This window comes from Phoxinus phoxinus, assembly GCF_949152265.1.
Source record: "Phoxinus phoxinus genome assembly, chromosome: 3".
Classification (NCBI taxonomy): domain Eukaryota; kingdom Metazoa; phylum Chordata; class Actinopteri; order Cypriniformes; family Leuciscidae; genus Phoxinus; species Phoxinus phoxinus.
In genome coordinates, this window is record NC_136878.1 from 32,777,520 (window position 1) to 32,805,434 (window position 27,915).

Consider the following 27,915-nt stretch of genomic DNA (forward strand, 5'->3'; position numbering starts at 1 on the left):
GTTAATTGGCTATATCACAACCTACAGACAGGACAATAAAGACCCCCAGTAAACAATCATATCATTAATCTGCACTGATTTCATGCCACTGACTGTACGTGTAGATATGGCGGGAATATGCCATTAAACTTAACTTTACAAAAAATAATAATACAGGAAATTACTGTAATATAATTAAGAAAGATTAACCATCATTTCACCTCACTTCCATAAGAATTTAGCCTTATCCTAGAGGCATTAATTATTATCTTTTAAACGCACATAAAACATCACTGTGCTTTTCTTATAACCAAACACAATATCAGGCCTAATATATTTCTGTCTAGGCTAACGTTATAACTCTCATCCACAACAGCATATCTTGAATAATTGAAATTTTTAACTTAGACTGGTTGCGGATATTTTGAACTGTGTTAGTAATGAAGGCTGTAACAACACACTCACAGGGGTTTGTCATTCATCCACCAACAACTCGTATCTGCTCGGACTAAACGTGGCCTCATGATTCCCACCGGAGCCTTTTACCCTTTTCTTTCATTTCTCACCCACAGATTTGTCACAGTGGATTGTTGATAGCACATCATATGGAAGGTACGTTGCGGTAAATGTGGCTGTTTTCATTAATTGCTGACAAAGGGGCTGTAGTTTAGCAGCGGGTTGCTAGTCCTCATCTCATTAAAGCAGCATTAGCTGTTAGCCGCTGGTAACTGTTTCAGTCAAAACATGCAAACCAGTTTACGCTCAGGACAGCAGCTCTCACAGATGGTTAAATCTACCTCCCAGTGTGAGTGTTTGAACATTTAACATATTACATTGGTGTTTATTAACGTTAGCTACCTGGGCGATGGCTAGCTAGTTACTTTGCATATAAACTAATCACAGACAGACTAACGTTAGCTTATCTTGTTTTGTCAGGAGGCGGTTAGGTTTGTTTTGTTCAGTAGCTGTAACTTAACAAATGTACATGTCGTCTATGTCTGGGATTAATATTATTACATATTTTGAGAGGGTAGTGTTGGAATAAAAGCCACTCGTGTGCTAGCTAGCTTGGACGGCTAAAAAAAACTGAATTACTGCTCCAAAGCTCCTGACACATTGCCATGCAGCTTAGGAAACACCACATGCACCCATAAGATAGACTGTAAGGTTGTTTGAAAGTGTGTTTTGCTTGTGTGTTTGCAGACGGTGGTTGCGGGATGGACGCGGAGCTGGGTGCTGACTGCGCCCGCAGAAAGATGGAGGCGGCGGGCGAGGCGCTGGAGATCGTGCCGCTGGAGATGTATGATTCAGCCCGAGCCAAAATAGCGGCTAACCTGCGATGGCTGTTCGCCAAAGCCTTCGGTATCGGTGAGTTGATTTAACTTTATGAATGAAAACAGGACCGAAAAGCAAGACTTGTATTTATTAACCGACTCTGTGTGATATGTAATCAAAGACAAGTTGGCTAGACAGCCAGAAAAATGTGCTGCTCCCCTTACTGTGATATTATCACCTGCCATCATCACTGTACCTTGATACTGGGCAATTTATTTATAATGATAAAGCATATTCATAGTTAGGCGTTGCCGTGGTGCATGTCCAAAAATGGTATTTCCATACACACACTATGGTCTTTACATGGTAGGCTACTTAAAATGTGTCAATGCTATATGTACCACAGCAAAATCATCCAGTGGCAGAAACATTGGATCGCACTGGTCTGGTATCAGATGCTACTGAAATTCATGTACCAGGGTATTTACATAGTACTCCAAGCCAAGGTATTCCCAAGAGTTAATGGTACATGTCTGAAAAAACATGGTAGCGGCATGGTACGTTTTCCATTTTTTTTTGCAAGTGTGAGCTAGAGGTGGGTGTTATGACCGAAATCTAATTTCACGATAACAGTATCCACCTTATTTTGAAATACGGAAGTGATTTTCTTCAGAGACTTCCAATTAATTTGACGTTATAGGAAAATAACTAGAATAATAACAATGTGCACTGAAAGCTACGAACCAGTGTGACTATTATTATGATAATATGTGAAAATAATACAAAAACAAATACCAGTTTGCAATATCAAGCAGCATAACGGACTGTGCAAGCTTTTATTCACATATAGACAGTATCATGATCTTGACGTAACACCCAAAAAACTGGTTTTGCCATGTACATGTCCAGAAAAACAACAACATGGTGTTGCTATTGTTATTATTCACAGTGGATTGATTTTAAGCAGTGCACAAAATACTGCTCAACAGGTCAAGAAATAGTATGTACATATATTAGAGCTGCACGATTAATCGTTTCAATAATAATACAAATAATCAAATTAGAGCTGCACGATTAATCGTTTCAATAATAATACAAATAATCAAATTCAATCGAATAATAGATTCAAATACCCATGCAATCTTATTCCTAAATGACAATGATTCAGTTTTGTCTTCAAGTAAAGAGTCTATCAATTAAATCATTACACCAGAAGGTGGTGACAAGTGACTGTTAAAAATGTATTTATTGAATCATTCATTCAAGAGATTCGTTCAAAAATGCTTTTTCATCCAGCAATGAAATGAGTGAAGTCTTTGAGTGATTCATTGAATCATTCTGGCTAATTCAAATAAAATTTCTAAATAATAATTAATTCAAATTAACTAGGCCTACATATTTTTCAAACACACTTCAGCAATTAACATTTTGTCAGAACCTCTAGTTAATGACATATTATTTTGTTTAGTTGTCCATCCAGAATCGCGAGAGGATCCAGAATTGTGCAGCTCTAACTTATATATGGCCTACAAATGTTTTGGCTTGGAGTGCAGCAGTCGGAGTCCTCTGTTGTGGTTTTGACAGTCAGGATCAAAAGCATTTGTCCCTTCTGCAGTGCTTGCACAATTGAAATGTTGTGGATGAACAGGAAGGGTTTTCCTAATGCCACCAACTCCCTGTCAGCAGATATAGAGTGCAGGCTGAATGTGGGGCACCAAGAGTCTGTTTTGTATTTTATGTATGTAATCTATGTTAAGTTTTTTAAAAAGTCAAGCTTTCAGACATCCGTTAAATGAATAATACCCGCCCTTGATTCAGAATTTCTCTGTCTCTTCTATTTTGCATGTAAAGGTGAATGGGAGAGAGGCTGTCAAGTTTTGAAAAAAAAGTTTAAGCATCAGAAGAGTATCATAAAAGATGTCCATACAGCTCGTGCAGCCATATGATAGGTTTCAATATACTAAATTATGGCACGTTAAGACATTATTTTCCTGGTGCAAGTGCAATGCATCTTGATGCACATTTTATACATAAAAATAAAAGTTTCCTATTTCTTTGAACTGTGGATAATGAACAAATATACACATTAGTACTACATATGGACTCTACTACATTTCGATAATGAGGCATTGTTATTAATTTCTGTTGTCAATCAGGGTTAACTGTTTGAGTGCCTGCATATGGAAAAAGCAATGACCAGCAGACATAATTTGCTCCAGGTATATTTTTAGCCTCTGCTCTAGTATCAGTCACTAAAGACTGTTACATATGAGCACTGCAGTGTGTGCACAAATATGATCAAACTAATAGTGGGGTGGACTTTTTTCACATAAATTTGTTATATGACATGCATTAATTAATTAATTGTAGAGATTTAGTATTGATTCATGGTGGTACCAGAAGAGTGGCACACAAAATCTGTCTTGAGCATATGGCTCCTATTAGATCATCTCATAAGACTGGCACAGTGGAAAGGGATCCTATTGGAGGATGTATTCAAGCATGCTCTGATATGTAGCCTGTACCCCCTCTAACAAAAAAGCACCCCAATCTGCCATCATCGCTGGGTGACACAAAAGTGGTGTGTAAGACTCCTGACCTCATTTTAAAGCTGAGGAAACTGTCTCTCTGCTGTTGAATGTTTAATTATCTGAACTGTTTTTGCAGGGTGTGTCCAGTTTACCATAACAGTGATGGGTAAAAATAATAACATGGCTGTCAATAATGATATTAACGTGGGAGTTATTTAATTACTGAAGGGGTTCGATATGTGCTGGTCTGTGGGTTGAGGTTCAAACACACGTTTATTCCAGCATTATTGTGGAGTTCTTTGTCCTCCCCCTCGGCTCTTCTGTTATTCAGGATATTCCCTTCAGTAAAGCTGTGGTTAAAGCGGAGTTGTTTCAGCCCAGTAATTGGCCTAAATGGAGATGAAGGCCATGTGCATCTTTACTGTCAGAACAGAAGTGGGCCAGATTTGAAGGGTTTCTTTTTTGCATTCTGATGATTACTGCTTTGAATGTCCTTTTGAATGTCCAAATGCTTGAAACTGGGGCCCTTATTTAAGGCTGTCATATTCTCTCCTTCTGCTGCTTGTACTTTGGTGTAGATATTTTACAAGTGCATTATTTATAAAAAAAATTTAGACATTGTTTTTAATTTTTTATATTACATATATGCAGGGCTCGACATTAACACTTGTCCGGGACAAGTGAAAGCTCATTTTACTTGCCCGACCTGACAAATAACCTGATTAAAATGTCAATAACAAAAAATAGCAAGGGAATTACCTTGTGACTACCAAGTGATTCAGATTTTATTTTATTTAGTGTAAGTGTTGATTGATGGTGGTGGATAATATATAATGTACTGATTGTGACAAGGTTGCCCTGTTGAGGCTCGCTCAGCCTAAGTGAAATCTAAATAAATGTGCACAGCACACACAAAGAAACTCAGTTAGCATACTGTGCTTTAAATGTGGAGTTTTTATATTTATAACATTTGACAAAGTTAAAGGGTTAGTTAACCACATAATGGAAATGATCACATAATTGATTCCCCCTCAAGCCATCCTAGGTGTGTAGGCTATATGACATTCTTCTTTCAGCCAAACACAATTTGAGTTATATGATATTATAAAAATACCCTTTAACTTTATAATGGGAGTGAGTAGCGCCTGAGATTTTGAAGCTCCAAAAAGAGCATCCATTCATTATAAAAGTAATCCATACGGCTCCAGGGGGTTAATAAAGGCTGCCTAAAGCAAAGTGATGTGTTTTTGTAAGAAAAATATCCATATTTATAACTTAGTTTGATTTATTTGAGCTGATTTACTAATAATAATATATATATATATATAATTTAAATTGAACTAGTTAAAGGCACAAGGTATTTAATAATAGTATGCCAAATAAATGTAAAGAAATGGTACAGGACCTATGGTTGACTCTTTACATTATATATTCTTATAAATACCTAAAATGTTTAAACAATAAGTTTGTATCCCTGTGCACATTAATGCAATTCTAAAATCATTCTCCTGTGTAATACTCTGCTGTATTAAAACACAAGACATGCTCACTGTAATTTTTCAGTCTTTAAACAACCCGTGCATGTGGCAGACGGACTGGTTTGGAACAAAGCAGACAGCTCCTCGTGGTTCATCAGAGGGGGGCAGGTGTGTGTGCATAAATGCACGATGGATGATAGGACCCAGTGCCTTCACATTTAATGATATGGTTCTCCTGGGGGATGCCGGTGCAGAGGGCGTCGAAGTATTTGTGGTTGGTGTGGATGGAGCAATGGCTGCCCAGACTAGGACATGTCTGGCCTTTCTTGCCAGTGTTTGAGCCTCATGGTTGCAGCCAGACCCCCAGCTGCCACCGCACATCTGCGTCTGCAGAGGAGATTTCGTGATGAGACTAGGGCTATGTCTTGCTTTTCACACCATCACGCTATTGTCTAGCACATAGTGCCGTAGATGGCAACAAAGCAAAGGGGTTCGCCGGCAGAATGCATCTGATACCAGACATAGAAACTGTAGTGGCAGTAACAGTTGAATGCATCTGATACCAGACAGAAACTAGCGGCAGTAACAGTTGAAAACATCCCAAGTATTTCATCAGTATCTCAGCATCAATAAGATTTGTTTATATCCTAATTGATTGTTTTCTCATCCTGTCAGATCACATCCCAGAGGACCTGCAAGACCCTTTCTACACAGATCAGTATGACCAGGAACACATTAAACCCCCAGTGATCCGGTTACTGCTGTCCTGTGAGCTGTACTGTCGCGTGTGCGCCCTCATTCTCAAAGGAGACCAGGTGGCCTCGCTGCAGTCCCACCAGTCAGTCATCCAGGCCATGTCTCGCAAAGGCATCTATGTCATGGAGGGCGATGACACGCCTGTCACAGATTCAGATCTGTCCTGCCAACCAATCAAAATGGTGCGTTGCATTCATATGTATTTGGTCATTTTGTATCTTTGGATGTGTTTGGAATATAGTACTACTCATTTTTTTTACAGTATGCTGAATTAGGGCTGCGCAATATATCGAATTTATCGAAATATCGCAAATGTATATATCGCAATATCCATATCGCAACAGCTTGCAATAAATGTGGTCATAAACAAAATACTTTTTTTTTAGCTTTAATAAGTATCAGGATGTATTTAATTCATACAGTGAAAACTAAGCAATGTTTTATTTTTATATTTTATGATTCAGTATCTTTTATTAAATAAACCTAATGTAGGATAACCTGAAACCCTGTGGTTTACACTGATGTTAAAATAACACTTCTTATGCTACAGTAAAACGCTGATGTTCACTTTCAGAAGTTATAAGGATGTTTTCTTGTCATAAAAAGAATGTGAAACACATGTAGGTTATATCATTTAAAATATATTTTAAAGATAATTTAAGTTTATTTTACACACTTTAAGCATTATCGTATCGCATATCGAATATCGCATTATTTAAGGAGTTATCGCATATCGCATTTTTCTTCAATATTGCACAGCCCTATGCTGAATGTATAATGTGAGTTTGTATAAGACGTGATTGTATATATTTAATAATATGCATGATGTACATTTATTATTGAATATAATATAAAGTGACATTAATAAATATTTTTTGTATAACATTTATATTTATCAATGTACATCAAATATACACTATTTTTTTATTATATTGGTGTTTGTCATGCCAGAGGATATAATATATAAAATATATATATAAATTTAGTGGTGTAACAGATCACAAAACTGTTGTCAGCCGAAGATCAAACTGTTCCGTCATCAGTTCTTCCTCAGTTCCGCACAGCAGAATAAAAGTCCTCCGCTGCTGCAGCATGTGGGGATTCTTATCTTGTTTATTGCAACTACATTTAATATTTTTCTCATCAAACAACCAGACTAACAAATCGTTCGACACAACCCGTATGTAATAGGAAGAAGAGCCTAGACCGTTTGATCTTCGGCTGACAAATCAGAGGAAATGGGTGTTATATTCCCGCCCACGTGTAGAAATCGAATATTCAAGCTGTTAATTAATTTTTCTACCTCAGAACCAAAAATCAAGTAAAAAAAAAAAAACGAAAAAGGAACTGTTTTCTAATTTTTCTACTTTCAATATTAAATAAAAGAACGAATGATACACAGATTCATAACCTACTGTGTTTCGGAGAATACTTGCAGAGATGGGTACATTTGTCCATTTAAGTGCAAGGAGAGGTGACGGATCAATTCAGTGTTTGAGTATGGAAGTGAGTTCTCCTTTGTCCCTTCGCTTGAATGATTTAAAGTCATTTGAATGTGTAAATTGGTAAGACAAAACACAACTTTCAGTCTGTGATGATAAAACTTTGCTAGTAATCTGCGAATCAAATGCGATTATCTAGAGTTCCATTACAGCCCTAATATATTTATTAATAATTGATTTACATTTTTATATATTTAAAATAAGTATAAGGATAATCCATGCATGGATGTGAGGATGTGAAGAGATGTGAAGGCAAAAAAAAAAAAAACACCTGACGCAAAGCGTTTTGTCAGCTACAAACCGTTAAATTAGCATGCGACCCCCCCCCCCCCCCCCCCGCCCCCCCTAAAACGGTTCACACTTCAACCCCCCAATGTTAAAACCAAAACTACGCCCTTGGTTTAATCACTTCAAAAACAGCGACGTTACCACCTTATTGCTGAGTAATATAATGTAGAGATTCAGTAGAGAAGTTAATTTATTAATAAAAATCATGTTGACAACAACTTTCTGTTGTGCTATTGAATGTATTGTGTGTGTGCGCAGTGTGATCTCCCATCTCTGTGCATGTGTATGCGCAAAAGTCACCGCCAGCGTGTTTGATTTTTGTTACTGTAGTGTACACTGCCGTTAGTCAAAAGAACCCTTCCCCCATATCTCCGATATTCTACTGCCAAGATATGGCAGGGGTCCCGTATGGACCTTTGTACCCAGCCCCAGGTCAAAAAAGCCCATCCCCAGCCCTCTGATATTCTGCTGCCAAGATATGGCTGGGTAATATTAGTTTTGGTTTGCTTGGGTGTTTTAGGTGTTTTTTTTTTTTTTTACAGCCCCAAGATAAAAGACATTCCTCGATATGATCCATATGACCCCTTTTCAATTTATATTTCTTGTATAAAGCAGTAACAGCATAATTTGAAGGATTATTCTCATCCATAGCACACGCACCAGCATTCTGTCTGGAGGAAGAAACGATAATCGTGATGGTTGCCTTAGCAAGCACTAATTACAGTCCAGAACCAGACAAAGAAAAAGCAAATGTGATATGGAAACTGTGGTTTGCAGAGATCTTCCTGTTGTAGATATCTCTGCACTGACAGGAGAAAGCTGCTATTGTTTGCATATCCAGCTTGTGTTTTTCCTTTCACGTATAACCACTACAATCACCTGTCCAAACAATTAGTGTGATCAGTACTTGAGCTAAAGTAGCTCAGAGTGGAGTGGATTTCATTGATTCACAGCTGTATTTTTTTCAGTCAGTGATGTGCTTTCTCCAGTGAATGGCAATCACTGATGTTGGTGAATCAGCATTGTACACTCAGCCGTGCTTTTATCACTTCAAATTCAAATCTTTGTGGTCGAGCCCACACCCTGTGCAGAGCCTAATACAGTCTGATCCGCACAAACCTGTTAGACCGAACAGAATGGTTTTGTGGGGTGTGGACTGTGTAGGTACAGCTTGATGACTTTTAAAGAGGTATAGGCATCATTTGTGTGCTTTGAACCGGTGTTATAGCATCAGTGCTACATAAATACCTGGCATCAAGTTGTCAGAATGGACTACCCTCAGTAGTAAAAGTCACAACAGGGATTTACAAACTTTATGACATGAAGTGCTATTTTTTAAATCTGGTTTAATTGATATGCGACATGTGAATTATTTGTGTACGGCAAAAAAGCTTGTTTACCATTCTGTTTAGCTGACGTCTGGCTTAAAGGTAAACTGTGCAGGTTTTTTACCTTAACCGAACAGCTGCGGAGTCATTGGAATGGTTATGTAACTTTTTTCGGGTTGAATGGTGGTCGTCTCGCACCCCCCTATCGCATGTGAGTGGAAAAAGCACCCTTGCAACTTTGGGCCGGCGGGTCAGAAAGTATTGTGTCGCGCGATGTAACGAATTGCTTTACGGGAAAAAAAAAATCTGCTAAAATGATGTCATTATTGCGCTCCCTCACGCTGTTCGAACCCAAATGAAGAAGACTTTGTAAAGAATGTCCCGTCTGCTTTGATGTCGTTGATCTACTAGCCTCTGGTATCTGAGAGTCGCCAACATTGACAGTGTTGTCAAATATCTATTCCGAAGCTGTAGGGGGAGCTCTATAGAGAAACCTGCAAGCAAAAAGCGAGAATACAGCGAAGAAATTCCCGAAACTGCATAGCCCTGCTTTAAATGCTATACTGTGTTAATGTGGCCCTAAGGGATATACTGTTTTTGAAGTCCCAGAGTTTATAAAGTCCTTTTTATTCTCTGATTAATGTTTAATGGATATCTGCCTGCCCACTAAATTTGGTTGACCACTAAATCATGTTGTGTAGCTTGACACATTGGCAAAACTTGGAATAGGATTCTAATAATTACAATGTGTATTGCTTACTGCACGGTACATTACCATTCAAAGGTTGAGGGTCAGAGAATGTAGCCTATACATTTATTTTTTAAGGATGGATTAAATTGATCAAAAGATACAGTAAAGACTTTTAAATTGTTATAAAATTCAATTTCAAATAAATGCAGTTTTTTAAAACTCTATTGATCAAAGGATCCTGAATAAAAAGTATCATGGTTTCCAAAAAATCTTAAGCAGCACAACTATTTTCAACTTTGATTAAAAAAAATAAAAAAAATTTTAAAAAAAGTTTCTTGAGCACCAAATAATGCAATCATTTTTTGATTTAATAAATGCAGCATTGGTGAGCATAAGATAGGCTACTTCTTTCAAAAACATGACATAATCTTACAAACTCAAGACCTTTAAATGGTAGCGTATGCTTTAATGATTGCAGTTGTTTTGCAATTTTAAACGGTGTCAAATATCTTGGTTGTCTGATCAACTAATGAGATTTAAAAAATAATGGCTGATTTAGTCAAGCTGACAGTATTTTATTGGGACACACAGTGTGCTCTGGTTATATGGCACGTATTGGCAAATGTAGCCTAGTTGGTCATCTTGTTTTTTTAAAATGCAAACGTCATACTGTGCGCAGTACACATACTGCAGAGATGGTACAAATAGTGCGATAGGGTGCTTTTCTGCTTTAGTACAACGTTTATCTGAGTCCAAAGTCCATCACGCGCCAATCTTCTGGTTTATACTTGTCAGTCGTCTGACATGCTATCTGAGAAAAAGACTGTGAAAGTTCGCTGACACTTTTGCCGTGAGTCACGGATCAGTCCGCTGAGATTGTGCTGGCGTATGAACTAGTCAGTGGTTGACTGCTGTTGGGGTTGCCATGGTAACTGGATGTGCTTTTTTCATAGTCTCAAACTAAGACTGAATGTTCAAGTGCTTGGTGTATTTTGTAATCGGTTATTCAAATCATGAGGTAGTGTACACGGTTGTAGCCAGCATGAGGAATGTTACATAAAGGTTTTTTACATTTCATGAGAAATGTGAAATCTCATGTTACCTACTTCATCTTGACTGCTTTTTGGCAGATTAACTGGACTCAGTGTTTTTATTAGCTAGAGCAGTATGACCTTCTTTGGGCTAAATAGGAGATTGTTTCCTCAAAGCTTTGTGCACATTTTTTTTCCTTTCTTAGTCTGATGAAGAGCAGCACCCTTAAACATTTGGACTTTCTGAGTATAGAGACGTTTCTTTTATTAGGTTATAACAAATTACCAGTTTTGTCAATGTCCTGTGAAAGAAACATTTTACTTCATATGCATTATATTTGTTATAAATTATTCATTTATTTTAATTGTTTTGCATGATGCTGGTGTGAAACAAAGTTTTTGAGTATCATAGTACTTGCTCATAATTAACTGGGCTAACCGACAGTAAGGATTTTGACCGATTATTATTATTAGTTAAATGGTTTAAAAGGTAAAGGTGATTTTTCAAGATATTTTAAAATGTTTTCTGCATTGTTAAAAATACACTACACGTATACATTTGCATTTTTGATAGAGAAAAGAAGGGGATAAATCTCGTACAAGTTGCATTTTATTATTAAATTGGCAAATAACGTAAAATACTGGTAAATAAAGCAAAATATTTACAAACATAATACACACTTGTTATTTTGAATGGGTCAGACTTATTTAGTAAGATTATGCCTGAAAAGGTTTTTGTTATATTAATTAAAACATTTGTTTATAATATAACTTGTTTGTTTGCTTGGTTTGATTGTATTTATATGATATTTGTATTTTAGAATTACATTTTTGCTGTGAAAATAGCCTTATAGAAAGGCTATTTTCTATAAGGCTTCTATTTTCTAAAATAGATCTTGACATGGCATTAAATAAAACAATCTATCTAATGTGTCAGAGACACTTATCCATTCTAATTTAACAATCTTGTCGGTTAAAGATCGGTTAAAGAGCTTTGTTAAAAAATGAAATGAATATCCCTATAATAGTACAACATTTACAAATGTGCTTTATGCTGTTTATGAACTTAATAGTGAAAACTGATTTTATTTTTAGAAAGTCAGTTGATAAAATGCATTGTGCTGCATGAAAGTGCAGTAATGTGACACTTCTTTGTCCTGTTTTGTGGCACAGAGTTCTCACATCCCCATGATTGATGCTTTGATGATGGCCTACACTGTGGAGATGATCAGCATTGAGAAGGTTGTGTCCTGCGTGAAGCGCTTCTCCACATTCAGTGCCTCCAAAGAGCTCCCCTTTGACCTTGAGGATGCTATGATCTTCTGGATCAACAAGGTGTGTGTTTTTTTCTAAGGGTGTGGCCCTTAGTCAAGTCATGTTTGTATTGGGACTGTCCTTGATGTATCAGATTAACTTGCTTTTTAACTGAACACAGTTTAAATGGTGAAATTTCTGTTTGAATAGACATATTGTGTTACATGTACACATAGCTTACCTGCATTTGTCTAGTCGCTTAGGGGGCCTTTCAGTGCTTGGCCAGATCATGTCCATTCGTGCAAGCATGAAGACCTCTGCCAGCACTTTTAAAAGAAGGCTTTAGAAACTTCAGATGTTTATTTGGAATTCTTTTATATGTATCATAGCACTTCCCTTCTTTGTGCTGCAGGTGAACCTGAAAATGAGGGAGATCACAGAGATGGAGCACAAATCCAAACAGCATCTGCTGGATTCTCCAAGTCATCAGAAGGTACCAGACATCCCAGCACAAGTGTTTCACTCATAGATTGTAAAAACTCTCTAATTCTCAGGCGCTGTTTAGACCTGGTTTTAACATATGTCTTGAGGAATCCATTCACAAGTGAACATCGTGTAAACAGGGTTGTATGTGTCTACAAAACATTATTCAAACTGCATTGAAGGAAATGTTAGGGGGAAAGAGGTTTAGTTTGGTTTCGTAAATAATTGCAATTTTAATTGGAAATCTAACAATTAGAAGAAAAAAATTCTCCCCAAATAATGCTGCCCCTAGTCTCTGTTTGAGTGTTTGAGACATACAATCGTCTGACCACTTGATCGTATCAAACGCAACTGTTGTTAATACCAGGTGTAAACAGGACCTCAGGTGTCAACTGATATGTCAAGACTCATCTGAATGCATAATACTAATGTAACAACAACAGGCTTGTGGAAATGATCTAATATCTTCGGTGGCATCACTCCTTCTGTTTCTCCTCTAACCTCATAGCAGGGTCACATCTGTCTGCTCTTTTCTTCCCTGACTTTACATCTTCTCTTCTCCTCTTCCCGTCTCTTTCCCTCTAACCTCCTCCCTCGCTACTGGGATAGTCTCCCTCAAAATGGTATTGGAAACTAGTACCTGTAAGTTTGCTGTGAGTGCTTCCTCTCCACTGCACGCGTAGTATGTGTCAGTCCCGGCATACGCCATCACCACTCAGGTCACGCTTTTATCTAATCAGTGCACACTGGGAGACGCTGCTGTGCAGTGGCTCACGCTGTAATCGCACAAAATGATCTGCCTTTCACCCTTTGAGCACATGCAGTTATGAGCTAACACATGTCGCTGAGCCTACTTGTGTGTGTGTGTGTGTGTGAGATAGAGTCTGTGTCATAGAGTCTCTAAATTCAGCTTTCGTCTTCTCATATTTTGCAGTCATTTCCATCTTCATCTGTCTATTTCTTGTTCTGTCTGTCTCTCGGCTGTGTCTGTCCTTTTTGCTGATCTTATGTTTGTACCTGCCTATTGCATGCTGGATCTTGTGGGGGTTTCATGAGTGGCACAGAGATCCTCTGTCTCCATTCTGCTACCTTTACCTTTAGATCTGTCTAGCTTTCACTGTGTCCTGTTTGAAACCTAGACTTGGTGTCTGTTAGGCCTGAACACTTGAATACATTTACACCAGTGATTCTCAATCCTGGTCCTGGGGACCCACAGCTCCGCACATTTTATGTCTCCTTTATCTGACACACCCAGTTCAGTTCATAGAGCTCTTTTCTAACGAACTGATTATCTGAATCAGGTGTGTTAAAGGAAACACACTGACTTTTTGGGACTTTAGCTTATTCACCGTATCCTCCAGAGTTAGATAAGTCCATACATACCCTTTTCATCTCCGTGCGTGCCGTAACTCTCTGACGCACCCACCGCTAGCCTAGCTTAGCACAAAGACTGGAGGTAAACGGCTCCAGCTAGCATACTGCTCCCAATAAGGGACAAAATAACGGCAACATTTTCCTATTTACATGTTGTGATTTGTATAGTCACAGCGTGTACAAATAACATGGTCACATGAGACACAGCTATCTTCTAACCGTATACATACTAGGAACTATATTCAGGCGAAGCACTGCTACTTCTGCGGAGTGATTTGCTCGCAGAAGCCCCGTGGTGAGTATTTGTATACGCTGTGACTACAAATCACAAAATGTAAATAGGAAAATGTTGGCGTTATTTTACACTTATTGGGAGTAGAATGCTAGCTGGAGCCATTTACCTCCAGTCTATGTGCTAAGCTAGGCTAGCGGTGGATGCGTCAGACAGAGTTAAGGCACGCATGGAGATGAAAAGGGTATGTATGGACTTATCTAACTCTGGGGGATACAGGGAATAAGCTAAAGTCCCAAAAAGTCAGCATGTCCCTTTAAATGAGGGAGACATACAAACTGTGCAGAGCTGTGGGTCCCCAGGACCAGGATTGAGAACCACTGATTTACACGATTATGATTATGGCTGCTGTGATAAATGTGTAGATGCTGTAGTGGTCGACCAATATGTAGGGCGATATCTGGCTTTTATTTTAATTATCGCAATTGGCTGATAAATTTCTTTTTTCAGTGTGTCTGATAAGAGTCAGAGAAGAGGGACTTTTATTTTGAATGCACTGAGAACCCCAGTGCCTGCTAACAGATCTGTCTGATATAAATCGAAATGCTATAATACTTTTTCCGTATACATATACCTCTGTGCATGACGGAATTATTTCAGTAAATATGTCAAATAAATATATATTTCATTACAGAAATTATTAATGTATTATTTACTTTCTTTAAAATGTGATATCATGCATATTGGCTTTATATCAGCCATCTGCTTCCCTGCTCTCTAAGCCTGCCGACCCATCTCTCTGCACATTTTGTATGTCTCCCTTATCTGACACACTTAGTTCAGTTTATGGAGCTCTTTTCTAACAAGCTGATGATCTGAATCAGGTGTTAAATAAAGACGACATACAACATGTGCAGAGCAGAGGACTGGAGTTGAGATTTGCATTGGCCAGCAAACAATCCACATCAGTCGACCACTACATTTGCGGATTGTTCGTATTTTGGGTTCTTGGCTTTTTGCTTGGTTTACACGGGTGTTTAATGCAACCATTAATAAGTATAGTTGTAGTCCTATATGTATCAACATTGTTTTAATGTTTCGCGCTCTTATGATTCATATTATTAGTTGTTGAATTAAGTTTTTTGTTGTTATAAACTATTTTGTTACCAGTCACTGTTTTGCTGTATTGTTGCGTAAAGGAGCAATTTACCCAAAAATTAAAAGTGCCATCATTTATTCACCCTCCTGTTGTTCCAAACTGCTTATGGTGTTGCTTTATTAATGGAACATAAAATGAGTAGTTGAGAAGAATTTCCAAGCTGATCTTTTCCGCACAACAAAAGTGAATGAGAACTGGGCCTGGTCAATTCCCATTTTGTCAAGAATCCTCGTAAGCACAATCTTAAAAAAAAGTGGTAAATGAACATAAAGAAAAAAATAAGATGTGTCAGATCCCCGTCAGGTCTTAAATGTTTTAATAAACCTGCTGCTGTTTGTGTTATTAATGTTGATCAAAGAACAACAAAAAGAGAGAAAATCACACTGCTCTTGACTGAATAACTTTTGTAGCTTTAATAGGGATTAATCTATATTCAATTTACAGGCCTAATTAGATCAAATGAGTAGAAAATAACCTTAGCATTGAGCCCTGATGCATTGAGCCCTGAAAAATATATTTAAAACGTTTAATGTTAGGTGCAATTAATTACAGAAAAATGTGTGATTAGTAAAAAAAAAAAAACTTTTTTTTTATTTTTTTTTTAGGACAGCCCCAGTCCCTATTCACTTTCGTAATATGGAGAAGAGCAACTTTGACATTCTGCTAAACATCTCTTTTTGTCTCTCTCGGATTTTTTTTGTTTTTAATGAACTAATCCTTTAACTTGTCTGTTCGTCTTAGTCACTTGTGTCTAGTGGCTATCTAGTTTTGTTAGACCGACAAATACTCTTATATTTAGCCTCAAGGATCAAATATGTTCCTCTAGAAAAAGTGCCTCTTGCCTACATGATACCAGTGCCATATACCAAAGGTTACTTTGTTGAAAAAAGCCTGTTGTTGTAGGTGGTTTTGACAGTTTGGCCTCCTCTCATGTCACCTCTAGGTACGGTATCGGCGGGATCATGCCTCAGGTAGACAGCTGCCCTTCTTCCCCCTGCTGGAGGACCTGATCAGGGACGTGTGTGACGGTGCTGCACTGCTGACTGTGGTCCATTACTACTGCCCAGACCTGATGAAGCTTGATGGTAGAGTGAAATAACAGACTAGTTAACCAGTCTTACTATTCCTAGAGGAATTTCAGACCTGCGTGTAATCTCTGCACCGCTAGTGGCACCAAATCTAATCCAGTCTCCCAAACACTCCTACTGCCTCCTCCACCCTGCCCCCTACTTCCTCCCATAAACTGTTTATTAAGTAGACCCCTCCAGTTACGCCATTGGTTGAGACAGTTGTTGCTATGTCAGGCAGCTTAAACAAACAGAACATGTTTTGATGGCGCCACAGAGCTTACTTTTTTGGAAAATCAAGATGGGCCCTCAGTTATTTACTGCACATTCAGCTGGGAAAGGAGAAAGTATTTTAACACACTGTCCCTTCAAGATTGGTGCTGCACTTCATTTTAATCTTGTAAATCTTTACATATGAAATGTTGATTGAGCCTTTATAGACATGTCAGTGCCATTTGTTTTTCTCAAGATGCACAGCAGTAATGTTTTTTCTTCTTCTAAGGAATCTTTATAAAAACTACTTAAATGTCCTGATTGAACTAAGGCTTATTCCTGGGTTAATCTAAACCCTGTCTGTGAAACCAGGCCCATGCTTTTATGGCTCACAGTAGGATTTGTATAGTACAAGGAGGAAAGAAACACATGAAGGCCCAAAACTGAGCAAAAATATGCAATTGGGTGCAATTAATGATATTTATATGGCTAAAAAGTTAGATGAAATTCAACCAGATTATATAATGGTGTAGCAGACTACTTGCAATGTAAATAAATTGTCACACTATTTTTTCCAATAATATGTCTTGGTATGATTTAAGCTCTGTAGTTTTTAATTGTGGGGGGCAAAACATATAATGCAATGCAATACAATGATGATTGAGACATTTACAAATAAATATTCCTCAAAAGTCAGATGTATCATATTTGATACTCTAATTTGAACCGATCTCTCTAAAAAAAAAATTATGTATGGATAATCAAATAAACCTAAGTTGCTTCGGTCCAGTAAAACAATCAGAAAACAATACAAAGCAAAAAGACGCATGTTCCCAGTACCTGAAAGGGCACATTTGAAGAATTATACTAAAAAGGCCTTTTAGTATTTAAGTACTAAAAAAGTAAAAACTATCAATCAGACGACAGAAGGTATTTAGTATGTTTTTCAGCGACGTTTTGATTGTTGATAATTTAGAGGCCTTAGGAAATTGCATATCAAATATGATACAGTAGGTATCTTGAAGTTTGTTGGTTTGCTTTTTCTTAATGTTGATTTTCTGTAGTTTTATTCCCCTGGTGCTGTACCTCGTAACAGTTCTCTGAAATGTTATTTTTTGATACTTCAACTTGCTAGCTAATATTGACCTCGTTTGTATTCAGCCCTTGGTTTAGCGTTCATGAATGTCAGAGCCTGCATGCCTCAGGATAGCTTGTTTGCTAACTTTGTGTTTTGTTATCTGCAGACATCTGCTTGAAAGAGGTGACCTCAATAGCAGACAGCCTTTATAATATCCAGCTGCTGAAAGAGTTTGCCAATGAGTACCTTAACAAAAGCTTCTATTTGACTTTAGAAGACATGTTGTATGCACCTCCTGTGCTCAAGGTAAGTTATTCAGTTATGTATAATGCATCTCATCATTAACAGGACGTTTCATTTCCCTATGGATCTGTTCTTGATTTATTCACTGGTTTTCTTCTGCAGCACAACGTCATGGTATTTATAGCGGAGCTCTTCTGGTGGTTTGAGATTGTCAAGCCTGAGTTTGTCCAGCCAAGAGATGTTCAGGAATTAAAAGATGGTGAAGAGTTTTTTTTTTTTAACTGCATTTGTCATATTGTGTTAAGCGCCTAAAGTTGTTGATTTGTGTTTTCTGCCTTTTTTGCTGACATACATTTTTTGAAACCAATAAAGTTTACATGAAGCCTCAACCAACGTCCTCAAAAGTTGGCTATTGTACTAATAATTTGACTTAATATTATCATTGCAGCAAGAGCAATGACTCAGCCCAAGAGTGCCAGGCCTACTGTGCCCATCTCCAATGCCACCAAACGGAGCTTCCTGGTGTCTCCTGGTGTGGTTGATCCAGCTCTTCCTGTCCCGTGCAGCCCGGAAGTTTGTAACAGGTACTTCCTGCACCCTGAAGAATCTGAGCCTCTGTAAGTGCTTCATGGTTTTGTCTCTGTTCCATGTGTAAAATCATTCGTTGTGGTAGTTGTTGGCGTAAATGTCAGTGATCTGGTCTAACACTGTTTCAATGTAAAAATATGCCTTGGTAATTCGCAAATTTCTTTCTAAATAAACTTAACTAACATTCCCTTCTTGCTAAACTAAAACTATTTTTACCAGGCAGACCCCTACTACTTCAGCTACCAGAGTAAAAAACACCATGCACCGGCTGAGTGTTCACTATGACATTTTTGACAAAGTAAAATGATAAAACTTCTAATGCAGAAGAGTTCATTTCTCTATTAGGCTATGTTTAACATTTTAGTAGGCCACCTTAGAGGGTGTTTCATTTTACACAGTAACTAAAAGCAGCAAAAAACTGTTTCAAAATGGTAGTTACTTGGTTATCTAGAGATATTACTGTCATTTTTCTTCGTTTTCTGAAAAAAAATAAAAATAAAAATACCCCAAGATAACCTTGTTAAGATTAGTCTATGTTGTAATTAGGAATAGGTCCAACACCCTACTAGTCAATTAGTGAGGTCGAGGTTAGATTTAGATATTTTTTTGTTTGTGCTTTAATTAAACTTGCTAACAAGTTTAATCTGTAGCTGCATCGCATCCCCCTTTAAAGCACAAGCAGATTGCATCGCATCACATAGTTTTGCACATCCCTAGTCATGTGAGCATTACAAGATAGATTAATAATAACGTAGGACCTCTGTGGGCTTCCATATGTTGGGAAATATTGCTTTTGCATTCATGCATGCACTTTAGAGGGAACGTTGCTTGCATGATTATGAATCACGCTTGAATCATATATTGTCTCATAGCGTCTTTTGCCTTGTCATGTTGTGCCTGTGTTTTTTCTGCATGCTGAGACAGTACTGCACTGCTCTGCCTAACTTAAATTAATTTTAATAAGTTCACTTTGCTTACTTTTATTTCACAGGCAAAGTAAAAATACAAGCTACTCAGAAATAAAAGACATTTTAATGTCATGCTAGTGCTCTGTAATTGTAATATTCAGACTGTTTTAGATGAAGTTAGTCTTTTTAAGGTCCTGAACAGAGCAGTGCTGCTTGTCTATATTTGTCCATCCACATGGAAAATATTTAGTGTCAGTTACGATTAGATTTTGGCTGGATAGACCTCTGGGGGCCTGGAGATCATTCGTCCTATTTAATTTTTTTTGTGCTGGTGGTTTGCCAACCATGTTCTCTGCTTGCTGTTTCAGTAATAAGGGGAGTTCCAGCTTCAGCCCCTCCCATCCACTTCTGCCACTGAGACAAAGACAAAAGAAGGCTCAGCCAGGAGAGGAAAGCACGGGTATGGCATCAAGCTTCTGCTGCCATTCATAGAAAAACTCTTTAACTAGTTTTGTCGTTGTTGTTGTTTTCATGCTCACATGATAGGCCCCCTAAAATGTTGAGTCTCAGATGTAGTTAAATTATTATTATTTTTTTTAAAGCTCCTTTGCTTAAACTCTGGAAGCTGGATATTCTGTCCATTTGTTTATTATTATAAACTTAAAGTTTAAATGGAATCTGTCATTTAAGTGGTTTAGGCAGAATACTGGGGTTTACTAGAATACTAGTTATTTAGAACAAAGTTCTTAACCAGAATGTTTGAGTAATATGATATTTGGCTTAAAGAAAATGAAGTTGGTTTTAGCCCCATGATGACCCTTCCACCCCATTATTTTTTTGACTGTTAAGGGTGGCCCTTTTTGCCACCCTTTCCACAGTTGTCATTCGGTTTTTTTTTAGTAAATTTTTTTCCCTGCATTATTGTTATGTAAATTAATGCATAAATTGTGAGATATATACTTGCAATTTGTTTCACTCAATTTATGCTGATTTACATAAACTGTTGTATTGTAAGAATTTTTACTAGTTAAAAATGTGGGGGGTAGATATAGATGTGTCAAGTCAGCAGTTGTTTTAGTGTGTGATGTAGAATCAGGTAATCAAATACTCCGACTTGTGCTTTTCTTATTAGCCTGTCGAAATTGCTCCAATTCTTTGACGCAAGAAGCTCACTCCAGAGGATCTGTGGCTTGGTCAGATAAACGGCAGAGGTACAACACTATTGCTAAATATAAGTAAAACATATATTTTAAGATATTACATTGATTTTATATTTAGTTTGGTAATTCTTGTCTTATTATAATAATCAGGCCACTGTCTCAGCTGAATCGGTATGTTCTCCACTCTGCTACGGACAGCGATGCAGACTTGGCATCGGGCGACAGCGTTAGTCTGGCTTGCTCTATCAGTGAGGACAGCCTGGCTTCCACTGTCACACCCAAGCACCAGAGCCATCCGGGTCACGGCAGTGTTAAACGGGTGAATGGCCATGCTCTACTGGGCAACGTCAACATGGATGAAGAGGATGAGCTGGTAACCATTGCCATGGCCGATTCATTTAAGGACGACACCACCCTGTTAAACTCTGAGGATGCAGAGCGACAGAGTGCTTCCCCTGGTGCTAAAACATGCATTTGGGGAAGACCGGAGGAAGCATCCTCAGAATCCCGAAACGCCAGTTTCTTCATGGAACCTTTGATGCCTGCAGTTCTCAGGCCTGCCAAAGAGAGGTCCGTAAGCCTGAATAAGGAAGAAGAGTCAGGAGAAGGGCGGACTCTTCTTCATCGAGGGTCAGCACGAAGAGTGGCAGGAGCAGAAAGTGCTCTTTCATCTTCCAGGCGGAGAAATCCACACACCATTAACCGGACCTTTACCCCCAACACTAGCTCTGAGTTTGAGACCACTATCGAGCACAAATCCAGTGAACTTGTGCCTCTAGCCCCTGGGCAAACGCAAGCTTTCAAACCACTGGTGACAAGTAGCGTTGAGCAGCCTTCTGCTGAGCGGTCACCTGGGTTTTACCTTCATTCATCTGTGCCTGAGGACAAGAGCCCTGTCCAAGCATGGGACATCCATCCAGGGTCTGATATAGAGACCGTGGAGACCATTGAGGAGCAGGATGCAGAGCTCACCAAAGAGCTTCATCCAGACAAGAAACAGTTCTATGAGGAGGATGAAGAGTCGGCCAAACTGCGCGAGGATATGAATGTAAAGGAACATGTGGATAAGGATGGTGGGAGCAGGTGCTCTAGCCCTGGCCAGCAGTCCCAAGTCAGCAGTGTGGCTAGTGGCAGTGTGCGTATGACCAGTTTTGCAGAACGAAAGATGCTAAAGTTTGGTAGCAACCAAGACATTCGGTCCAGCACAAGTAGCTCACAGCGCACAACACCTGATGGCTCAGAGAGTTGCCCCCTTCCTCTGACCACCTGGAGGATAAAAAGAGACCAGAGTCCCACACCGCAGAACAAGGACAGTACCAACATGCTGGCCTCTGAACTTGTTCAACTTCACATGCAACTTGAAGAAAAGAGACGTGCAATTGAATCCCAAAAGAAGAAGATGGAGGTCTTCACGGCAAGACAAAGGCTTAAGCTTGGAAAAGCAGCCTTCCTACACATAGTAAAAAAAGGGAAGAGTGACACTCTCCCTCAGCCTACAAAGTCGGAGTACTACTTGAAAGATGGCCAAAAACTCAATCAAGAGAAGTCATCAAAAGATGATACCTGTGCTGATTCGAGAGATGGGCCGAAAGCGGTTGAAGAGCCAGAGAAGGCATCTCTCGAGTGGGCAGGTGGGGGACCTGTGCCCCCTAGTGCCTTAGATATGGATGAAGAGATAGATCTTAATGAATGCAACCGCTCCATTGAGTTGCTGAACGAGGCCATAGGAAGCATTCAGCAGAAAATGATGCAACTTTCACTCCAGCAGGAAGTGCTTATGAAGCAGAATCTCCAGTCTCCAACAGGTGCTGCTCAACCACCTAGCAGTGACCAAAGTAATGAATCTGAAGCCAGGATCAGAGCTTCTATACATTTCGTTGAACCAAGTGGCAGCCCTGTGATACGAAAGATGCCCAAACTAAGTTCAGCACGGTCCCGTTCCAAACCATCAGAGCTGTTGCTTAAGGAGCACAGCAAAGGGCAGAAAAGCACTACTCCTACACCTACTGACAGCTCCTCTGCCAGGTGCATTCAAGGAGCCAGACCCCCCAAAACAGAGCCTGAGGACATTGTGCAAAGCTCTTTTAACAAAGAAAAAGGGAATCCAAAAATCACTACATTCCACCTTGATGATGAAGCTAACTTGAGGATGGTCTCTAGGGAACCAAGTTCTGTGGCGCTTGGTGTTACTTTCGAAGAATCTATGTCCAGTACCTTACAGGACACTGAGGCTACATTTGATGATGGGCCAGCGAGGGATAATATCTCCTCAGAGGACATTTCTAGAGGCAAAGTCAATCTTATTGAAGTAGACTTGTCTGATTTGGCTTCCAACCCAGATGAAGAAAGCACAGATGTTTTGGATGTCACCACTGATGGAAGTGATGGGGAAAAGAAGTCTGGCATGGGCTTCTTTTTCAAGGTAAAGTCAGTGCAGTGAACAAGACATTAGAAAAATATTTATCTGAAGGAAAATAGGTTGTATTGTTCTGGCAAAGTGTTTATTTTATGTACTGCTAACATTTTATTAGTGGAATCCCCTAACTAACCCAAAGTATTAAATGACATGTAATTTATCCTACTTCCACTTTCACCTGGACCTGTAAGCAAACCACACAGAGCAACACCCTAGCAAAAACAAACAAACAAAACACTCTCAGAACGCTATAGCAAACATATAACAACACCCTGGGGAAACAGCCCAGAAAACCCTAGTGTTTCAGAAAATGTGAAAATTTAAAAAGTTTTGTTGTCTGCAGGATGAGCAAAAAGCAGAGGATGAATTGGCCAAAAAGCGAGCAGCATTTCTGCTGAAACAACAGAGGAAGGCAGAGGAGGCACGGCTCCGCAAGCAGCAGATAGAGGCCGAAAGTGAGCTGAAAAGAGATGAAGCCAGGTATTGACAACCCCTGAAGTGACATCCTCCAGGAATGTTTAAAGGATATGTTTAAAGCCTCTCTTCTCTCCCAATTCCAGGAGAAAAGCTGAAGAGGATAGAATCAGAAAAGAGGAGGAGAAGGCTAGGAGAGAGTTGATAAAGCAGGAGTATCTTCGAAAGAAACAGCAAGAGATATGTGAGGAGCAAGAACAGCCTCAATCCAAACCGAAGACCAAGGCTAAAAAACTAAGGCCTAAGTCTGTGCTGAAAGAAGAACCTTCAATTCATATGCTTTCCAAGTGCCATGCTGCCAGTGAGTTTTAAATCATGCCTTCTGTTATTGCATTATTGCTAAGTTACATTTTTGCTAATAAACATTTGATGGCATTTAAACTGAAATAATGAAACTGTCCCTCACCAGATGAGAATCTCATCAGTGCCCAGTCTGGTTCTAGTCTATCACTGGCATCTGTGGCCACCACTGAACCAGACAGTGTCACTTCAGGAGGGGCGGGATCTCAACGGTAAGTCCTTCCCACTGTCCTGCAGGGTGTGTGTGCTTACATTTCATTAATTTGTTTCAGAATCAATTGAATGTGTTCAGACTGTGACCTCCAGAGCGCATTAATGTTGCTGTTCGTTCGTTCTTTCCACAAACAGAGGGGAATCAGTGGAGTCATTTCCAGGCCTCAGTCGCAACTCCAGTCGGACTACAGAGAGAGACTGGGACAACGGTTCCACCGCGTCTTCCGTTACATCAACATCCATGGCAGAATACACCGGTGAGTTTTTCACTTTCTGTTGGAAGCAAGTGGTTTAAATTTGTGTTGATGCTCAATAGCTGTGGGTACCACGTGTTGGTCTCATGCACTAAATTATTTAAACTTCTTTAGATTCCTCTGCACCAGGACAACATCCTGCGTTAAAAACCACAGCATGCTGCTGATATCATCTCGACCATGCATTAGCCAGTATGTTTGTCTTTGTGCTTGAGCACATACATGTTTTGCTTGTGCAGACATTAGTGGATGAATTTGTCCTTTAAGCCTGAACTCTGAAGTGTTTCACTTGTTTGCTCTGCAAAAATGCTTGGCTTCATGTCAGTTATTTGGGTAATGCTCATAATTTCGTTGTTACATTACCATTGATGAATTTTATCTTAACATTCACCACAGAGAACCTTTGAAGCATGCAAGGCAATGGATTGTTTAGAAGGACAATAGACAGGTTTGTGGCATTAGTTGGGTGCCAGAATGATGGATGAGGTAGTTTAGCTTTTAATCATGGAGACTGAGAATCTCCTGTACGCATCAATGAGAGCTGTATATAGGGTTCAGAGAGGGACACCATGTCCTATCCAAGTGACATAACAAATTGACAAGCGATAAACGCAAGTTGCTCCACATAAGTTGAATTATAAACATTAAATATGTTCTGTTTAAGTGATTTTTCTCATGTCGTAAAAGCTTTTTTTTCCACTTTCATTGTGGAGAGAAAAATAAAGAAAAGAAAATTGCTCTGAAAAATGCAGTCTGCTGCATATGATCAAATCTAAGTAACGATTGTGGTATTATTGTCCACTACAGAAGTCCCTTTTTTCTTCTCGTATTGAAAGTTGTTTTATCCAGCAAGGAAATTCACAGCAAAGCAATTTATGATGTTTCAAAATATTTATATTTCAAATAAATTTTTCTTTTTAATGGTAACCCTTTACATATTAATGTTAAAAAATGAGACCTTAATGTATTGTTAACTAACATGAACTAACAATGATCAATCAATATATTTGTACAGCAATTATTACCTTTTGTTAATGTTAGTTAATAATAATGATCATGTTAGTTCACAGTGCATTAACTAATGTGAACAGATACAACTTTGGATTTTAATAATATATTCGTAAATGTTGAGGTTAACTTGAACTAAGAATGAACAAAACTTCTACAACATGTATTAATCTTAGTTCATTTTAACTAATGTGACCTTATTGTAAAATGTTACCTTTTTAAATAAAATCAGTTTCCACAAAAATATTCAGCACAACTGTTTTCAACATTGATGATGATATATTAATATTTTGACATGTTTTGTGTGTATTTGACCGTTCAAGTGCAAAAAGACACGGAAGCACACTATACAGTATGAGAGGCTACTTTCTGTGTGCACGTTTTGGATGTGTGCGCACTGCGCAGTCATATTAAAATGCACCAAAGGAATCGATAATATTTTAATTTTATAACAAGTATCCGATTCCTGGCCGTAAGTGTCTGATTTCCAATTTTCGATTGCCAACATTTATCTTGGTGATCATAAGATACTTTGTTTTGTTTTTTTTACATTTAAAAAATCTTACTGACCCCAAACTTTCAGCAATAGTGTCCTATAGGACATTCATGCTTTTCCTTAAGTGTTATATTGAAATTTTAATATTTTTTTATATCAATATTTTGTCACTGTAGGACCCAAGCTTTTCAAGGAGCCAAGCTCGAAGTCCAACAAGCCAATAATCCACAACGCCATCTCTCATTGCTGCTTAGCAGGAAAAGTAAATGAACCACAGAAGAACTCCATTCTTGAGGTGTGTGACCAGTTTGGAGGTTCATGGCATGCAAATAATATTGTGATGCTGCAATACATTTTGATAATGAACTATAGCAATTTAATTGCCTCCTTTTTTGACCTGTAGGAGCTGGAGAAGTGTGACTCCAACCACTTGATGATTCTCTTCCGGGACAGTGGGTGCCAGTTCAGAGCCCTTTACTCCTACTTCCCCGACACAGAGGATATCCACAAGCTCACCGGCACAGGGCCCAAGAGCATCACTAAGAAGATGATCGACAAACTCTACAAGTACAACTCGGACCGCAAGCAGTTCACTGTAATCCCCGCCAAGACCGTGTCCGTTAGTGTTGATGCGCTGACTATCCATAACCACTTGTGGCAAGCCAAAAGACCCGCAGGACCAAAAAAAAGTGGAAAGTGAAGTCAGGTGGCACTCGTAAGATCTGCACTTTTACATCGAGGCCAGTAATCACTATCTGCTTCCGTCAGAGTTTGGATGGAAGAGGCTCGCTGGACAAACAAACAGGCATGACTCAACATGCACTTCATTTGAATGTGTTTTGGGTTGAAGTAGTCCTTTACCCCACAATCCTGTGGTCTTTTTATCCGATTAATTTTTTTTGCTACTTGAAGTATTTATTAGTTTGGCACTGAATAGCGAAACGCTTCCCCCATGATTGTTTTCGTTTGCTTTGTTTCCCTCTCTCTTTGCTAGGGATATGAGTATTCCTTTTACCATCTTCAAAACATGTCTGCTGCCTCTGAGGATTGCCAACTCGAATTCATGTAAAAAAAAACAAAAAAAACTGACTTGCCTATCAAACAAACTTTTTTTGCCTCCGAAACATGCTGCTCCTTTGTTGTCGCTGGGACAATCCCACGTCTGCGTACTTTTGGCCTTCATGCGTTGTGGTACTATGTCTGTTTATTCAGTGCTTTAAAAAAGCAGCTCAGCTGTAGCCCTTTTTTTTTTTTTAACTCGATGGTCCTTTCGATAGGGAATCAAACAGATCTTGATACGTGTCAGACGCAGTTCTCTTCTCTTCTGTTCTACTCTGTAGCGGCCTCTCCACTGGTCAGTCTTTACTATGGTGCACTTATGATCATGTTTTAGTGCTTTTATTATCATGCAATGTAACCATGTTGATGTTGGCACTGGAGCTTTTTCTCATGCGAAGAGCAGCATGCTCTGTTATGAAGAGTGTCGCTGTAAACGATTTGAATGACAGTATTTAATATATTCATAATCGGTTACTTCCCTTGCAGTCGCTGTCTACTTATTTACCAAGGTTGAAAACATTCCAGAGCGAAAAGTGTCAACACTGCCGACATCCTTGTGTCTAGACGTTCGAGAACACTCACAGAAGCCGTGTTTGGTGTCAAGATCAATTGAGTGTTGCACATGCACTTTATATATTTTTTTGCTCATGAAGGTGTATAGCTGGGGTAGAATTTCAAAGGGCTTACTTAACCATTTTTTTGCTCCTTAAGCTATTTGTTGAAAAGAGAAGGGACTATACACTGAGAAACACTAACACCGAAAAGAGCACACTGACAACCTTAATGACTCTTAAACTACTGTATCCAAATAATAGGGGTTAGACTTGTCTATACGTCGCTGCATTTTGTTTAATTTTTAATTGCAGTTTTGTATATTATATGTGTTTTTATATCTTAACTAAAAGATTGTATTGATGTTGATCACCTGTTTTTGTTTTGTTTTTTGTTTTTTAAACACTACTACTTATTCTTGGTCATTTTGCTTCATTTATCATACTATTTATTTTAAATAAGACTGAGAATTAATAAATATTTCAAGTCAATACATTCATTCTCATTTTTTTTTTCCTTTTAATT

At 38.6% G+C, this 27,915-nt stretch overlaps 1 protein-coding gene across 3 annotated transcripts; it reads left to right on the top strand.

Annotated features, from left to right (window-relative positions):
• Positions 1 to 66: 66 nt before the first annotated feature.
• On the top strand, positions 67 to 27,883 carry camsap1b (calmodulin regulated spectrin-associated protein 1b). 3 transcript variants are annotated; one of them, XM_079608689.1, is made up of 18 exons: positions 67 to 591; positions 1,183 to 1,347; positions 5,939 to 6,201; positions 12,033 to 12,194; positions 12,526 to 12,606; positions 16,305 to 16,446; positions 17,886 to 18,025; positions 18,125 to 18,221; positions 18,411 to 18,579; positions 19,827 to 19,918; positions 20,591 to 20,669; positions 20,769 to 23,040; positions 23,378 to 23,514; positions 23,595 to 23,809; positions 23,918 to 24,020; positions 24,157 to 24,278; positions 25,956 to 26,074; positions 26,183 to 27,883. In XM_079608689.1, the coding sequence occupies exons 1-18, from the start codon at positions 585 to 587 to the stop codon at positions 26,477 to 26,479; spliced, it is 4,662 nt and encodes a 1,553-aa protein (XP_079464815.1). In that variant the 5' UTR covers positions 67 to 584; the 3' UTR covers positions 26,480 to 27,883. The 3 variants fall into 3 exon arrangements, with proteins under 3 accessions (XP_079464815.1, XP_079464813.1, XP_079464814.1); XM_079608687.1 differs by lacking the exon at positions 67 to 591 and adding an exon at positions 601 to 784; XM_079608688.1 differs by lacking the exon at positions 67 to 591 and adding an exon at positions 654 to 784 and having other exon boundaries at positions 18,411 to 18,546.
• Positions 27,884 to 27,915: the final 32 nt, after the last annotated feature.

Excerpts from the sequence above, each read along its gene's own strand:
- camsap1b (XM_079608687.1), top strand. The coding sequence starts at position 724 with ATGCAAACCAGTTTACGCTCAGGACAGCAGCTCTCACAGATGGTTAAA. Across the intron at positions 1,348-5,938 it reads CGCCAAAGCCTTCGGTATCG|ATCACATCCCAGAGGACCTG; the intron begins GTGAGTTGATTT and ends TCATCCTGTCAG. Across the intron at positions 18,222-18,410 it reads TGTTCAGGAATTAAAAGATG|CAAGAGCAATGACTCAGCCC; the intron begins GTGAAGAGTTTT and ends TTATCATTGCAG.